The sequence below is a fragment of the Heptranchias perlo genome, chromosome 8 (genome assembly GCF_035084215.1).
Source record: "Heptranchias perlo isolate sHepPer1 chromosome 8, sHepPer1.hap1, whole genome shotgun sequence".
Lineage (NCBI taxonomy): Eukaryota > Metazoa > Chordata > Chondrichthyes > Hexanchiformes > Hexanchidae > Heptranchias > Heptranchias perlo.
The window spans coordinates 2748181-2764546 of NC_090332.1; the positions used below are offsets into that span (position 1 = coordinate 2748181).

The 16366-nt window shown below is 52.2% G+C and overlaps 1 protein-coding gene across 1 annotated transcript; it reads left to right on the plus strand.

Annotated features, from left to right (window-relative positions):
- The first annotated feature begins 844 nt into the window (after positions 1-844).
- ltv1 (LTV1 ribosome biogenesis factor) lies at positions 845-14790 on the plus strand. The gene is made up of 11 exons (XM_067988536.1): positions 845-1041; positions 3697-3825; positions 4681-4875; positions 6194-6281; positions 6937-7072; positions 8473-8707; positions 8833-8960; positions 9729-9859; positions 10473-10525; positions 11787-11987; positions 14248-14790. Exons 1-11 carry the CDS (start codon positions 1039-1041, stop codon positions 14356-14358), a joined length of 1410 nt encoding a protein of 469 aa, XP_067844637.1. The 5' UTR covers positions 845-1038; the 3' UTR covers positions 14359-14790.
- Positions 14791-16366: the final 1576 nt, after the last annotated feature.

Consider the following 16366-nt stretch of genomic DNA (forward strand, 5'->3'; position numbering starts at 1 on the left):
GCTGTCTCCTAGAGGAGGTACAGTATCACAGATACTGGGCATTAACAAATTACTCTGTATCTAACCCGTGCTGTACCTGCCCTGGGAGTGTTTGATGGGACAGTGTAGAGGGAGCTTTACTCTGTATCTAACCCGTGCTGTACCTGCCCTGGGAGTGTTTGATGGGACAGTGTCGAGGGAGCTTTACTCTGTATCTAACCCGTGCTGTACCTGCCCTGGGAGTGTTTGATGGGACAGTGTAGAGGGAGCTTTACTCTGTATCTAACCCGTGCTGTACCTGCCCTGGGAGTGTTTGATGGGACAGTGTAGAGGGAGCTTTACTCTGTATCTAACCCGTGCTGTACCTGCCCTGGGAGTGTTTGATGGGACAGTGTCGAGGGAGCTTTACTCTGTATCTAACCTGTGCTGTATCTGCCCTGGGAGTGTTTGATGGGACAGTGTAGAGGGAGCTTTACTCTGTATCTAACCCGTGCTGTACCTGCCCTGGGAGTGTTTGATGGGACAGTGTAGAGGGAGCTTTACTCTGTATCTAACCCTGTACCTGCCCTGGGAGTGTTTGATGGGACAGTGTAGAGGGAGCTTTACTCTGTATCTAACCCTGTACCTGCCCTGGGAGTGTTTGATGCTGAAACTGGGTGTAAAAAGATTTATATTAAATACCAACATAACATTAAAAAATATCATGGAATAAATAATGCCCAATTGCACCTCCTGTATTTATAAACTGGATCATGTGTCTCTCAGGACACACTCCTGCCCCTCTAAATGTGCATTTAAAATAACTACAAAGCTTCCAAGAAAGATGCCTCTCAACGGGCATGCGCGGGTCTGGGAGGAGAGGCGCGGGTCAGCCAGTATCCCAGGGTGCTTCACTCGGGCGCCGAGCGGCCTTGCTGGATCATCGCGTGGATTTTACTTCATTTGTTTTATTTTCCGCGGGCGACACTCGGGGAGTTGGCGGGCTGTTAGTTTCCGGTATTCGGTGCTGAGGGAGGGAGCCGGAGACTCGCGGAGGCCCCGCCGAGTGACGGGGCGGCGATGGTGAGTGATGGGGCTCCCGGCGGGGAGCGGCCGCTCTTAGAGACACAGAGCGGGCATTTCCATCGCGCCTCATCCTCCAACCTCCCTCCAACAACCTCCCTCCTCCCTCCATCCTCCCTCCCTCCTCCAACAACCTCCCTCCCTCCTCCCTCCAACAACCTCCCTCCTCCCTCCATCCAACCTCCCTCCAAACAACAACCCCCCCCCACCCACCAACCATCCAACCTCCATCCTCCCTCCAAACAACAACCTCCCTCTCTCCCTCCCTCCAAACAACAACCTCCCTCCCTCCCTCCCTCCAAACAACAACCTCCCTCTCTCCCTCCCTCCAAACAACAACCTCCCTCCCTCCCTCCCTCCAAACAACAACCTCCCTCCCTCCCTCCAAACAACAACCTCCCTCCCTCCAAACAACAACCTCCCTCCCTCCAAACAACCTCCAAACAACAACCTCCCTCCCACCCACCATCCAACCTCCATCCTCCCTCCAACCAACAACCTCCAACCAACCTCAGGCCGTCCCAAAACCGCTTCACAACGTGTGGCCCACAGTTGCACTGTGGGGAAACGCGGCAGCCAATTTGCGCACAGCAAGATCCCACAAACAGCAATCCGGTAAATGACCGGATAATCCGTTTATTAGGTGAAGTAGGTTGAGGGGTAAATATTGGCCACGAAGACCTCCCCCGCTCTTCTATGTCTATCTGAGAGGGTAGATGGGGCCTCAGTACAGCCCCTCCGCAGGCGCCGCGCTCCCTCGGTGCAGCCCCTCCCTCCCTCGCTCGCTCCCTCGGTGCGGCCCCTCCCTCGCTCGCTCCCTCGGTGCGGCCGCTCCCTCGGTGCGGCCGCTCCCTCGGTGCGGCCCCTCCCTCGCTCGCTCCCTCGGTGCGGCCGCTCCCTCGGTGCGGCCCCTCCCTCGCTCGCTCCCTCGGTGCGGCCCCTCCCTCGCTCGCTCCCTCGGTGCGGCCCCTCCCTCGCTCGCTCCCTCGGTGCGGCCCCTCCCTCCCTCGCTCGCTCCCTCGGTGCGGCCCCTCCCTCCCTCGCTCGCTCCCTCGGTGCGGCCCCTCCCTCCCTCGCTCGCTCCCTCGGTGCGGCCCCTCCCTCCCTCGCTCGCTCCCTCGGTGCGGCCCCTCCCTCCCTCGCTCGCTCCCTCGGTGCGGCCCCTCCCTCCCTCGCTCGCTCGGTGCGGCCCCTCCCTCCCTCGCTCGCTCCCTCGGTGCGGCCCCTCCCTCCCTCGCTCGCTCCCTCGGTGCGGCCCCTCCCTCCCTCGCTCGCTCCCTCGGTGCGGCCCCTCCCTCCCTCGCTCGCTCCCTCGGTGCGGCCCCTCCCTCCCTCGCTCGCTCCCTCGGTGCGGCCCCTCCCTCCCTCGCTCGCTCCCTCGGTGCGGCCCCTCCCTCCCTCGCTCGCTCCCTCGGTGCGGCCCCTCCCTCCCTCGCTCGCTCCCTCGGTGCGGCCCCTCCCTCCCTCGCTCGCTCCCTCGGTGCGGCCCCTCCCTCGCTCGCTCCCTCGGTGCGGCCCCTCCCTCGCTCGCTCCCTCGGTGCGGCCCCTCCCTCGCTCGCTCCCTCGGTGCGGCCCCTCCCTCGCTCGCTCCCTCGGTGCGGCCCCTCCCTCGCTCGCTCCCTCGGTGCGGCCCCTCCCTCGCTCGCTCCCTCGGTGCGGCCCCTCCCTCGCTCGCTCCCTCGGTGCGGCCCCTCCCTCGCTCGCTCCCTCGGTGCGGCCCCTCCCTCGCTCGCTCCCTCGGTGCGGCCCCTCCCTCGCTCGCTCCCTCGGTGCGGCCCCTCCCTCGCTCGCTCCCTCGGTGCGGCCCCTCCCTCGCTCGCTCCCTCGGTGCGGCCCCGCAGTGTCAGCCTGCATTATGTGCTCAAGTCTCTGGAGTGGGGCTTGAGCCCACGACCGTCTGACTCCGAGGCGAGAGTGCTGCCCACTGAGCCACAGCTGTTACCGGGTGACCATTCTCTCCGCTGTGGGGCAGACCGGTGAGCACAAGAACCAAGAGCGCTGCAAATTTTTCCTTTTCAAATATTTATCCAATTCCCTTTTGAAAGTTATTATTGAATCTGCTTCCACCGCCCTTTCAGGCAGCGCATTCCAGATCATCACAACTCGCTGCGTAAAAAAAAAATTCTCATCTCTCCTCTGCCTCTTTTGCCAATTATCTTAAATCTGTGTCCTCTGGTTACCGACCCTCCTGCCAGTGGAAACAGTTTCTCCTTATCTACTCTGTCTCAACCCCTCATGATGTCTTATTTATGTGCACACAGGATGATTCCTCATGTAGGATACATCTGTTTGCATGTGATATTTTCCCCTTTTCAATTTCCTCCCCACTTCTCCTGCAGGTTCACCCTCGCTGAGTAAAACCTTTCATAATTCTGAACACCTCTATCAAATATCCCCCTGTCCTTCCCTGCTGTAAGGAGAAAAATTCCAGTCTCTCCACATAACTGCAGCCCTTCACCCCTGGTACCATTCTGGTAAATCTCCTCTGCACCCTTTCACCCACGAATGACATGATTATTCCCTCTCGTCAAGTGAGAAGGCACTCGAGCACTGTGTGAAGGCAGTGAGGGCAGCCTGGTCTCAGAATGAGCTGGTGTGGCGATGCCTCGTTCCCGTGCCTAACCCTTCGCCCTGTTTCCAATTTTGCTTTGCAGCCTCACCGGAAGAAGAAGCCTTTTATCCAGAAGAAGTCGTCGGTGACCTTTCACCTGGTGCACAGAAGCCAGAAAGACCCATTGGCCGCAGATGAGAAGGCCCCACAGCGAGTTCTACTGCCGGCAGAGGTAATTCGCCCTCTTGTGCGGCTGAGAGCTCTGTGCGAGTGTGGGACGTGCGTTTATGATGTGATTGGATTCGTCGCTGGGCGTGGGCCAGGTTCCTCAGGGATCGAGACTTGTTTTAAATTCTTGGTCTCTGGATCCACGTAGGAAATGTCCAACATTACAGTTGGTCAGGTCTTCATCGGAGCAGGAGGAGGCCATTCAGCCCCTCGAGCCTGTTCCGCCATTCTATCAGATCATGGCTGATCTGTGACCTATCTCCATATACCCGCCTTAGCCCCACATCCCTTAATACCCTTGGTTAACAAAAATCCATCAATCTCAGATTTAAAATGAACAATCGAGCGAGCATCATCTTCAGTTTGCTGAAGAGAGTTCCAAACTTCTACCACCCTTTGTGTGTAGAAGTGTTTCCTAACTTCACTCCTGAAAGCCCTGGCTCTAATTTTTAGGCTATGTCCCCTAGTCCTAGACTTCCCAGCCACGTCTACATTGTACTTTCACGTGCGTACTCTGCGAATTTCCCCCATACATTTTGATTGCACGGTGCTCACGGGAAGAGTGCACTGGTAAGTTCAGGTTTCCTGGTGTGATTGCGTGCGTGTGTGCTAGGAGATCGTTCTGCCGTGGATTCTGGGGGTTAGTTTTGTGGGGGGGTTGGGCAGAGAGAATGCCCCCCACACCAGTGGGCACATTGATTGGGGGTGAATACCCTTCATGGGCAGTGGGTGAGTTGCTGTGAGGAGAGGGGCTGCACAGGTCTTGTTGAGCGAGTTGGACACAAGTCACTTTAACAGTTAAGCAGCAACGGTGAATAGCGGCTGTCAGTCTGACCCAGTCTTCACTCCTTTCGTGCAGAGAGCTGATGTGCAAAAGCGGAAGGCAGAGGAGAGGAAGTATGGCGTCTTCTTCGATGACGATTATAACTACCTGCAGCACCTGAAGGAGGCCGCTCCAGTTAGCGAGCTCGTAGCCTCCAGCGCGCCCCTGAAGGAGAACCAGACCGATTCCACGGGAGACGGAGGGGTGCAGGAGGAGGTGCAACAGATTCCTGTAAGGGTTACGGAGGCAAAGCCGCAACCAGATGTAAAACAGCAGAGGGCAGGGGCGGGGGGGGGGGGCATCAGAGGCAAATCTGGGATTTGGAGCATGGTGGGGGGAGGAAGAGTGCCAAAAAACATGGCCCTTAATCGCCCCTCTCTCCTAATGGCTGCATCTATAGTCAGAGAGGATTAATCCCCATGTTCGTGGCACGTCAAGCAGGTTCATTCTTGGATTGTGGGCGTCACTGGCAAGGCCGCCATTTATTGCCCATCCCTTGTTGCCCTTCTTGAACCGCTGGTAGTGGTTTGCTGGGCCTCTTCAGAGGGCAATTAAGAGTCAACCACGTTGGTGTGGGACTGGAGTCACATATAGGCCCAGACCGGGTAAGGACGGCCGGTTTCCTTCCCTAAAGGACATTAGTGAACCAGTTGGGTTTTTACGCCAATCTGACAGTTTCACGGTCACTTTTACTGATGCCAGCTTTTTATTTCCAGATTTTTTTTTTAAACTGAATTTAGATTCTCAACCTGCCAGGGTGGGATTGTGAACTCCCGTTCTCTGGATTATTAGTCCAGTAACACAACCACTACACTACCACACCCATCACAGCCGAAATAAAGGAGCGCAGAGAGCTGTTAGCAGAGAAATGAGAAACAGCTGAGAAAATAAAGGAATAATTGGATTGACACAGATTTAGATTCATAGAATCTTACAGCACAGAAGGAGGCCATTCGGCCCATCATGCCTGTGCCGGCTCTTTGAAAGGGCTATCCAATTCGTCCCAATCCCCTGCTCTTCCCCATATCCCTGCAAATTTTCTCCCTTTCAAGTATTTATCCAATTCCCATTTGAAAATTATTATTGAATCTGCTTCCACCGCTCTTTCAGCAGCATATTCCAGATAGTCATAACTCACTGTGCCAAAAAAAATTCTCATTTCCCCCCTGGTTCTAACGGTTAGTGCAGCGGCTAAAGGGCGCTGTCCTGCATGCGCGAGGGAGGAGATGGGGCGGCCAGGCAAAGAGGTATTTCCCCATGGGGAGGGGAGTCGTTATTTGCTCTCTGTGTCTCGCTTTCACTTTCAATGTGGCTGGGGATGAGTAGACTGCAGCTGAACCCTTCCCCTCCACATCCAGAGCACGGCACGTTGATAGATCCCTCTACTGTGCGGCCACCGCTCAACTGTGTTCAACGCAGTCGTGCGCTACGTCGGCACGGTCTGAGAGACTGAAAGGCCCCTTCTGTTGTCCCCTGCTGATGGGGTGGTTTCTCGAACCTGTTGTGGTGAAGTGAACTTGGAACCTGTGATGTATCCGTTTGATTTCAGACTCATTCCATTAACCTGCCGTCGTCGGTGTTTGCCTCCGAGTTTGAAGAGGAGATCGGACTGTTGAACAAAGCAGCTCCCGTGAGAGGTAACGCTGGGGTTCCTCCTTTACACTGATTCAGTCACTAATCTGAAAGGAATCTTTTCCCTCCTCCACACTAAGAACACAAGTAGAGTCAAAGGCAAGACCATTCGGCCCATCGAAGCTCGTCTTCCCCCCCCCCCCGGCACCCTAATTCTGCTCATATAGCATCCATCAAAGCTTGTCCCTCAATTCTCCTAATATAGGGAAGGAGGAATGTTGAACCCAGGACACCGGGGAGAACGCCTCTGTTTTTCTTTAAACCTGCTGTGGGATCTTTTAACATCCAGCTGAGAGCGCCGACAGGGCCTCGGTTTAACGTCTCATCCAAAAGACGGCTCCTCCGACAGTGCAGCACTCCCTCGGTACTGCACTGGAGTGTTAGCGTGGATTATGTGCTCAAGTCTATGGAGTGGGACTTGAACTCACAACCTTCTAACTCGGAGGCGAGAGTGCTACCCACTGAGCTAAGTTGACCGTGGGAGGGGCAATAATATCAGTGGCCGCCTGTTGGAATTATAAATCATTGCTCTACAAGCCGTGTGTGTCGTACACTGAACGCTTGGCGCCACGTGTCAGTGCTGACTGCTCCCGAGCGAGTGCGATGTGTTGCCCGAGATGCTCGTGTATATTAATGTCAAATGCTTGGATCTGCCCTCAGGACCTCGCCTGGATCTGGACCCCGATATCGTGGCCGCTCTCGATGACGACTTTGACTTCGATGATCCGGACAACGCTCTGGAGGACGATTTTGTGGCGAAGGCTGTCGGGAGAGGGAGTGAGAAGGATACGCGGGTGTACGTGATTTGAATACGGGGAGGAGTCTCTGTGAGGGGGGGGAAGGGTCTTGGGGTTGGGGGGTTGCTGGAGGAGGTCAGCGTGCTGCTGGTGGATTAGCTCGGGTTTAGGGGGGTGGTGTGAGGACGGTGAGAGATGGTCTTGAACAATGACAGGCAGGAAGGGACCTGCTGGTCCATCCAGCCTGTCCCACTCAGTGCTGGTACCTTGTGCATCACAGTCCAGGCACTCCCCACCCCGCCCAGAGCCATGTGATCTCCTTCCAGCTGAAAACTCAGGCAATTTAAGGGGGGGAGGAAATCTGGAAAATTCCTCTCCGACCCCCACCCCTTCAGGTCAGTGGAAACTAGTCCAGGAGATCTCACTGGCCCTGACTGACGTTACCAGGTGCCCACCTTTTGTACGAGGTGATCTCCGCCCCATCTAGAAACAGGCCCAGCTCTCGCTTGAAGGAATTCAGCGAATCGGCGTCCACCGGACGAGCCAGCAGCCTGTCCCAGAGACCCACTATTCTCTGGGAAAAGAACCTCCTCCTGACATCTAACCTAGACCTGGCCTCATATAACTTGAGATTGTGACCCTCCTGTATGGTAAGCCAGGGGAGCTTTCTGAGCAGTAGGTGCAGTGAGGATGTTTGATCGATCGCGGGGCTTAGTACAGATTATAGACGGGCCCCTTGGTGAAGTGTCCACCTTCACTGACAGGTTTTGTTGTCGTGTCACTCCGTACCAGCTCAATGGGGCAGAATACATGGAGGCTTCTGGGCTTATCCTGCCCCCAGTGGGTCTGCTTTCCTTCCTCCTCCACTTCTGTCGTTTCTTCCCCCCCCTCCCACCCTGACATCCGATCGTATGGTGGCAGGCGGGTGAGGAAAATACCTCTCCACCTGATCCCGACACAACCCAATTATGTATACCACTGACCTTCCCCCACCATCGCCATACAATTTCCTGGGACAGAACGGGGAACGAATAACCTGCAGTGAATTCGGGCCATTCCTCTCTGACTCCCTAAGTTGGTCGGGCCGGACCTAGACTGACCACTTCAGTGCTGTCGAGCTGTTAAACTGAGGCCCCCGTTTTCCCCCCCCCCCCTGTCCAGGTGGACACCTAAAGATCCTGTGGTGCTATTCGAAGAGGAGGAGGAGGGGGTAGGGTGAATTCTCCTGGTTTCCCGTCCGACATTCCTCCCTCAAACTAACTCCACCAAAAAGCAGACTAACTGGTCATTTATCTCATTCGTTGTTTGCGGGATCTTGCTGTGCACAAATTGGCTGCCGCGTTTGCTTTCAATAAGAAGCTGCGACGACCCTCCCGAAGTGTCTCGTTGCCAACGACTTGCTTTCTTTTGGGACATCCTGAGATGCCATAAATCAATGCATTGTTTGTCCGTTCTTTAGGGGATCTGATGATGATGATGATGAAGAGTGGGAGGATGCAGAGGACGAAGACTTTGACTCGGCCGGCGCGCTCTCTGATGAAGACGGGCCGGGGATTCCCAGCAGCGAAGGAGGGCCGAGAGAGTTCATGTTTATGGAGGAGGAGACGCGGAGTCGCTTCACCGCCTACTCCATGACCTCGTCCGTGATGAGGCGGAACGAGCAGCTCACCCTGTTGGACGATCGGTTTGAGAAGGTCGGTCTGTAACACTGAGCCAGCCTTCTTTTTCTCTCTCCTTTTTTTTCTTTTTGTCTTTGAAAGTAGACATGTCCCTGTAGATGGTGCTTTGTGCAGTAACCCTGCCTCTCTGCCTGGTTTAGCTCTACGAGGAGTATGACGATGATGAGATTGGAGCCCTGGATCACCATGAACTGGAGGGATCCATTCAGGTGGACAGCACGAGGTTGGGTGAAGTCATCACTGATTACCACACTCAGAAAGCAAAAGAGTAAGTGGATCTAAAATATGAATCATGGAATTTTGCCGCGCAAAAGAGGCCATTCAGCCCATCGTGCCTGTGCCAGCTCTTTGAAGAAACTATCCAATTAGTCCCACTCCCCTGCTCTTTCCCCATTGCCATGCAAATTTTTCCTTTTTAAATATATACCCAATTCCCTTTTGAAAGTTACTATTGAATTTGCTTCCACCGCCCTTACAGGTAGCGCATTCCAGATCATAACAACTCGCTGCGTAAAACAAATTTCTCCTCATCCCCTCTCTGGTTCTTTTGACAATTACCTTAAATCCTCTGGTTACCAACTCTTCTGCCACTGGAAACAATTTCTCCTTATTTACTCTTATCAAAACCCTTCATGATTTTGAACACCTCTATCAAATCTCCCCTTAACCTTCTCTGCTCTAAGGAGAACAACCCCAGCTTCTCCAGTCTCTCCACATAACTGAGGTCTCTCATCTCTGGTACCATTCTAGTAAAATGTGCATCTACAATAAAACAGACAGTAAATTCTTGTTTAAAAGGGATAATCCCTGTAGAGTAGAGATATCCGAGTCCTTTATCGGTTGGGGGGGGGGGGTTTCTTTTTTGGTTTATAATAAAATAAAACACTGCACAAGGGGTCTTCAGACGTTTGCGGGCTTGGACGTTGGGGACAGTGCGATCCCCGGGCACGGTGGTGGATCCACGGACCCTCGTGGGCGGTGCTTTGCGTTTCACTGTCGCTGGCCACTTTTCAACTCCTCTCAATCTTCCCTCCAGCTGTCAGATGCCCGATGAGCTGGGGCCGAGAGGGGACGTTGTGTTAAACGAGGAGGAGGGGGAGAAAGGGGAGCTGGAGACGCTGGTCATCGAGGAAGCGACGGAGCGGTGGGATTGTGAGTCCATTCTGAGTAAGTGCGGGTTTCAGTTTTTAAGCTTTGCACGGTGGTTCACCCTTATCGAAATGTCGTCTCTGTGTCTGCCGTGGTTCAGTGGGCGGCACTCTCGCCACTGAGTTAGAAGGTCGTGGGTTCACAGTCTCACTCCAGAGACTTGAGCACAAAATCCAGGCTGACGCTCCCAGTGCAGTACTGAGGGAGTGCTGTAGTGTTGGAGGTCACGCGGGAGAACTCCCCTGCTCTTCTTCAAATAGAGCCCGGGGAATCTTTTACGTCCCCCTGAGAGGGTAGACGGTGCCTCATCTGACAGATGGGGGATGCACAAGAGGCCAGAATTGGAAGAGCACAGAGATCTCTGAGGGTTGCAGGGCTGGAGGAGGTCACAGAGATAGGGAGGGGCGAGGCAAGGCCATGGAGGGACTTGAACACGAGGATGAGAATTTTAACCATCCTTCTGGGCTTACACTGCCGCGTGTGGTACACGCCTGTGATCGGTGCAGCTTAAGTAATTTGATACAATTTCACCACACTGCCCCTCCCAAACTGTGACATGGAGCTTGTTCTAGTAATTGTAACATTACACTAGTATGTTTAAATCCTCAGTTTGAATCTTCTTTTTGTACAGGTACCTATTCAAATCTATACAACCACCCGAAGTTAATAACAGATCCACCAAAGGTAATAGCGAAGGTTCCCGCGGTGAATGTTTACGTGTCTCAGTTACTGACTCTGTTAATAAGCGAGGGTGAGGGATGCCACATGTGGGCACTGAGCATTTGCCCACTGATGCCAGCGGTGATTTCTAGTCTTCTCATTCACTGAGCCCGCAGGGCGGGGAGCTGCCGAGGTTATACTGGGGCAGCGGGGGCTGCCCATCCCCTGAGGTTGGAGTGGAGGGGAGGCAGCTTTTAGCCTGTATCCATCTGATGTGGACACTGGTCTTGTGCTTGTCACAGTGGATCAAAGGCCCAGATGTGGTGATAAATCTGATGATTTGTGGGCTGGCTTCGGTAAAAGTGACTGTGAAGCTGTCGGATTGTCGTAAAAACCCAACTGGTTCACTAGTGTCCTTTAGGGAAGGTTTATGGAGATTATTTTGTCTTTGGGTGATAGTGTAAAATGCATGATATCGATGCAATGGAAATTAAAATCGGGGGGGAGATGTATAACGGGCGGCTGAATCAATATCACCCGTTTTATACCATCACCCAAAGTCAAAATGACCTCCCATTGACCCTTGATGTTCTTGTGACGGGCAATAAATTCCAAGAACACAGTAAAGTTCAGGGCGGGTCATTTTATTTTGTGCTGTTCTTCTCTGCCAGCCCCCTGTAGTGTTTTCTCCCTCCCTGAGAGACCTGTAAGATTAGGGGGTGGTCATGGTGTATGTGAGGGAGTGTGGAGAGGTTCATCTGCCCCACCGCCCCCCCGGTTGCTGTACAGTGACCGATGTACTGGAAAACCCTCAGTGATGGGAGTTTGGGGTAGCATGGTCCAGCAACAAGTACTTGCATTTTTAATGGCGACGTTAATGTAGCGAAACATCCCAAGGCCCTTTTATACTTGACGTTGAGCTGAGCAGGAGCGGTTAGGGGAAGTGTCTGTTTACCTCTCGGTTTGTGTGTTTGGACCTCTTTGTTTAATCGCTCCACCAATGGCGGCCATGCCTTCAGCTGCCCAGGCCTTAAGCTCTGGAATTCCCTCCCTAAACCTCTCCGCCTCTCTCTCCTCCTTCAAGACGCTCCTTAAAACCTACCTTGACCAAGCTTTTGGTCTCCTGTCCTAATATCTCCTTATGTGGCTCAGGGTCAAATTTTGTCTGATTTACACTCCTGTGACGCGCCCTGGGGACGTTTTACTACGTTAAAGGCGCTATATAAATGCAAGATGTTGTTGTAGGTACTACGGTTGTGATTTTTTTTTTTCCATTGCTTTTCAGCTCAATTCAATCAAGGTGTCCAATAAAACAGGAATTCCACTCGACGTTTTAGCCAAAAGGCGTCTCACTGCTAAACAGCTGGAACAACTGGAAATGATCAACATCAGTGACTTACCGAGAGCTTCCACACAACCGCGACAACGAGGCGAGAGCAAGGACGAGAGAAAAGACCGGAAACAGGCAATAAAAGAAGAACGAAGGGTGAGGAAAATCCTCTTCTACTCTGGTCTGTAACGTAGCAAGAAAACACACCTGACACACAGCGAGGAGTGTGTCACAGGGCAGGGTCAGATCGAGGGGTTCAGATAGTTTATATTGTATACAGGATAACACACAGCGAGGAGTGTGTCACAGGGCAGGGTCACATCGAGGGGTTCAGATAGTTTATATTGTATACAGGATAACACACAGCGAGGAGTGTGTCACAGGGCAGGGTCACATTGAGGGGTTCAGATAGTTTATATTGTATACAGGATAACACACAGCGAGGAGTGTGTCACAGGGCAGGGTCACATCGAGGGGTTCAGATAGTTTATATTGTATACAGGATAACACACAGCGAGGAGTGTGTCACAGGGCAGGGTCACATCGAGGGGTTCAGATAGTTTATATTGTATACAGGATAACACACAGCGAGGAGTGTGTCACAGGGCAGTAATGTGCAACATCATAAAGATGACTTGAAAAATAGCCTTTTATTCCAAATCATTAAATATTTGTTTAAAAAGGAACAGTTTGACTGTGAGGAGAGCTGTAATAAGGAATGGTGAATCAGTAAAACCACAGGGTCCCACAGGCTCGTGTGCACGTTCAGTTCAATCTTGGCTATTGGGCTGTTTTTATAATTGTTAAATTGTAAAGGATTCATTGCAAAGTGTCATTTTGCACATGTCTAATGTCTAGAATTTTTGAATGCAGGGATGAGAAATGTTCTAGCCCTATGTGTTTCATGGATGTTGTAGAATCCGTGCAGTTGGCTAATTGTAAATATCTTCGTAAAACAACACAAAACAACTTTGTCCTGAAAGTAGTGGCATTGAGAAAAAAAGCAGCAGCTTCAATGGAAATCCGTTTCCAGTGGTGTGCCACAGGGCTCAGTGTTGGGTCGCTTGCTGTTTGTGGTATATATTAATGAGTTGGACTTGAATGTAGGGGGCATGATTGGCAAATTTGCAGACGACACAAAAATTGGCCGTGTAGTTGATAGTGAAGAGGATAGCTGTAGACTCCAAGAAGATATCAGTGGGTTGGTGGAGTGGGTGGAAAAGTGGCAAATGGAGTTCAACCCGGAGAAGTGTGAGGTAATGCACTTAGGGAGGGCAAACAGTAAAAGGGAATACGCAGTAAACGGGAATATATTGAGAGGGGTAGAGGAAGTGAGAGACCTTGGAGTGCATGTGCACAGGTCTCTGAAGGTGGCAGTACAGGTAGATAAGGTTGTGAAGAAGGCATACGGAATGCTCTCCATTATTAGCTGAGGTATAGAATACAAAAGCAGGGATGTAATGATGGAACTGTATAAGAACATAAGAAATAGGAACAGGAGTAGGCCAATCGGCCCCTCGAGCCTGCTCCGCCATTCAATAAGATCATGGTTGATCTGATTCTAACCTCAAATCTAAAGAACACCAGAAGTAGGAGCAGGACCCGGCCACTCAGCCCCTGGGCCCACCCCGCCACCCACAGGGCCTTGACCGATCCAAACTCAGCTTCATGTCCAATTTCCTGCCCGCTCCCCGTAACCCCTAATAAAACGCTGGTTAGGCCACAGCTGGAGTATTGTGCGCAGTTCTGGTCACCACATTACAGGAAGGACGTAATTGCTCTGGAGAGAGTGCAGAGAAGATTTACAAGAATGTTGCCAGGGCTTGAAAATTGCAGCTACGAGGCGAGATTGGATAGGCTGGGGTTGTTTTCCTTGGAGCAGAGGAGGCTGAGGGGAGACCTGATTGAGGCGTACAAAATTATGAGGGGCCCAGATAGAGTAGACAGGAAGTACCTGTTTCCCCTAGCGGAGAGTTCAAGAACTAGAGGACATAGATTTAAGCTGATTGGCGGAAGGATTAGAGGGGACATGAGGAAAAACTTTTTTACCCAGAGGGTGGTGGGTGTATGGAATTCGCTGCTGGAATTGGTGGTAGAGACAGGGACCCTCAACTCTTATAAAAAGTACCTGGACCTGCACCTAAAGTGCTGTAAGCTGCAGGGCTACGGACCGGGTGCTGGAAGGTGGGATTAGAATGGGCACCTGGTTGTTCTTTGAGCCGGCGCGGACACAATGGGCCGAATGGCCCCCTTCTGCGCTGTATCTTTTCTATGGTTCTATATCTGGTTCCAGACCGTGTCCCCTCCTGCTTCCCTCCCCTTGGGTATTTCTCCGTATTTAGAGTATTAGTTATTGCGATGCACTTTGTGAAAAATGTGTTGCCTGTTCTAATGCTCCTCTCCCCCTCTCTCATAGGAGCGAAGAGTGGAGAAAAAATCCAACAGAACAGCTTTCCAAGTGGAGAAGGCAAGGCAGGAACAAGTGATGCTGAACCTGAGACAGAACCTGCAGGGGATCAAACTGTGAGGGGGCTGGGGCCGTGACCCTCCCCTCCCCGGGGCTCTGCGGAGGGAGAGCGTTGCGATGGAGGTTGGCTGCTCCCTGCCAATTCGATTGAGAAGTCAACCTCGTGCCTTCACTGGATGGGTCTGGCTTCTGAGTGCGAAACCAACCAACGGACGGACTTGGACCCTCTGAGAATCTCCAGCCTTTGGGCCTCTTCCCAAAGAACGGTCCAGACCGCGGAGTTACCCGGATCGTTCCACAAGTAAAACTCCTCCGACGTCAAAAGGATGAGGCCTCGTGCAGAGCGAATGTTTCACCTGGACTCGAATCATCTGCAGCAATCTGTCTTTCTCTCGTTTCTGGGTCTTTCTCCGCATGTGAGAGGAACAAAAGCAAAACACGATTTGGTCATATCTATTTATAAAATGTTTGTGAAATTTCTTAACCAATGAACTGTGGGATGTTTGGTTTTATTTTTGTGACTTTTTATAATGAAATCGTCCACTGATTATTCTATTGGTGGCAGCGTACAGACTGAGTAGGAGCTGGACTCGGTGATTACCCTCTCGCCTCTGGGTCAGAAGGTCGTGGGTTTGAACCCTGCACTGTAACGTGAGCAGGTGATCTAGGCTGACGCTTCGGCGCAGTACTGAGGGAGTGCAGCGCTGTCGGGGCAGCACTGAGGGAGTGCAGAGGGGGCAGCACTGAGGGAGTGCTGCACTCTTGGAGGGGGCAACACCGAGGGAGTGCAGCGCTGTCGGAGGGGGCAACACCGAGGGAGTGCAGCGCTGTCGGAGGGGGCAACACCGAGGGAGTGCAGCGCTGTCGGAGGGGGCAGCACCGAGGGAGTGCAGCGCTGTCGGAGGGGGCAGCACTGAGGGAGTGCTGCACTCTCGGAGGGGCTGTCTTTCGGGCGAGACGTTAAACCGAGGCCCCATCAGCCGCCTCAGGTGGACGTAAACGATCCTACGGCACTATTTTGGAAAGGAGCAGGGGAGTTCTCCCCGCTGTCCTGGCCAAGATTTATCAGTATCATAAAACCGATTATTTGGTCATTATCACATTGCTTTTTGTGGGGCCTTGCTGTGCACAAATTGCCACATTTCCCTACATTACAACAACGACTACACTTCAGAAGTAATTCGTTAGCTGTAAAGCATTTTGGGACATCCTGAGGGCGTGAAAGGGGCTATATAAATGCAAGTCTTTCTCCCTTTGAGTAACGGTTGTATCCAGCACGGTGTCCCTTGGCCTGTGCCAGAGATGGTTCAGTTCTTGAGAACTGACATCAGTATTTAAAGCGTTCGACCTTCAGCTGCAAACACACCCTTGGTATTTTGAAAATTCCATGACTTTTTTTTTCAAAAAATATACTTTATTTTAAATTTGCAGCAGTACATACAATACAGTTGTCATATCACTTTCCAAACGTACACAATACAGATTATACAATTTGCAGGTTACATCAAGTGCAGTACAATGAACACATTGGACATAATTACAGTTCATGACATCAGATGATGTAGAATGAGCTTTGTTCCCCCCCCCCCACTGGAGAGAAGGTGTTGGTGATGCCACACTGGCGAGTTTAAGGCAACATTTGCCTCTAATCAACAGCCTCCAAACACAAAACATGGTGACAGGACCTTGACGTTTAGACCCTTTGGATCATTCAAGATCAAATGACAATTGAGTTAACTGCACTCTTCCTCATAATCTTCTTTCTCTCCCTGGATGTCTCCCAAGTTTGCCATTCATTCTCTTTCTTATTTCAGATAACTTGGGGGCACACACCGAGGAAAAACTGCAGATAAATATTTATGACATAAAATTCAGCCAAGGCAAGATGAAAGGAGACAATGGAGGGAAAGGGGAGGGAAATAGCTTTCTTTGTCAACCCTAGCAACGGTTGCTATAGAGGACAGCCCAGTCTGACGTATTTGAGGGGGGAGGGGAGCTTTGGTCAATCATCTGCCAACGGACCTATACCACCTACTTTAGAGGTCAAGTGTCTCTTAAAAGGCGCAAA

Excerpts from the sequence above, each read along its gene's own strand:
- ltv1 (XM_067988536.1), top strand. Across the intron at positions 8,708-8,832 it reads TGGACGATCGGTTTGAGAAG|CTCTACGAGGAGTATGACGA; the intron begins GTCGGTCTGTAA and ends TGCCTGGTTTAG. Across the intron at positions 11,988-14,247 it reads CAATAAAAGAAGAACGAAGG|GAGCGAAGAGTGGAGAAAAA; the intron begins GTGAGGAAAATC and ends CCTCTCTCATAG.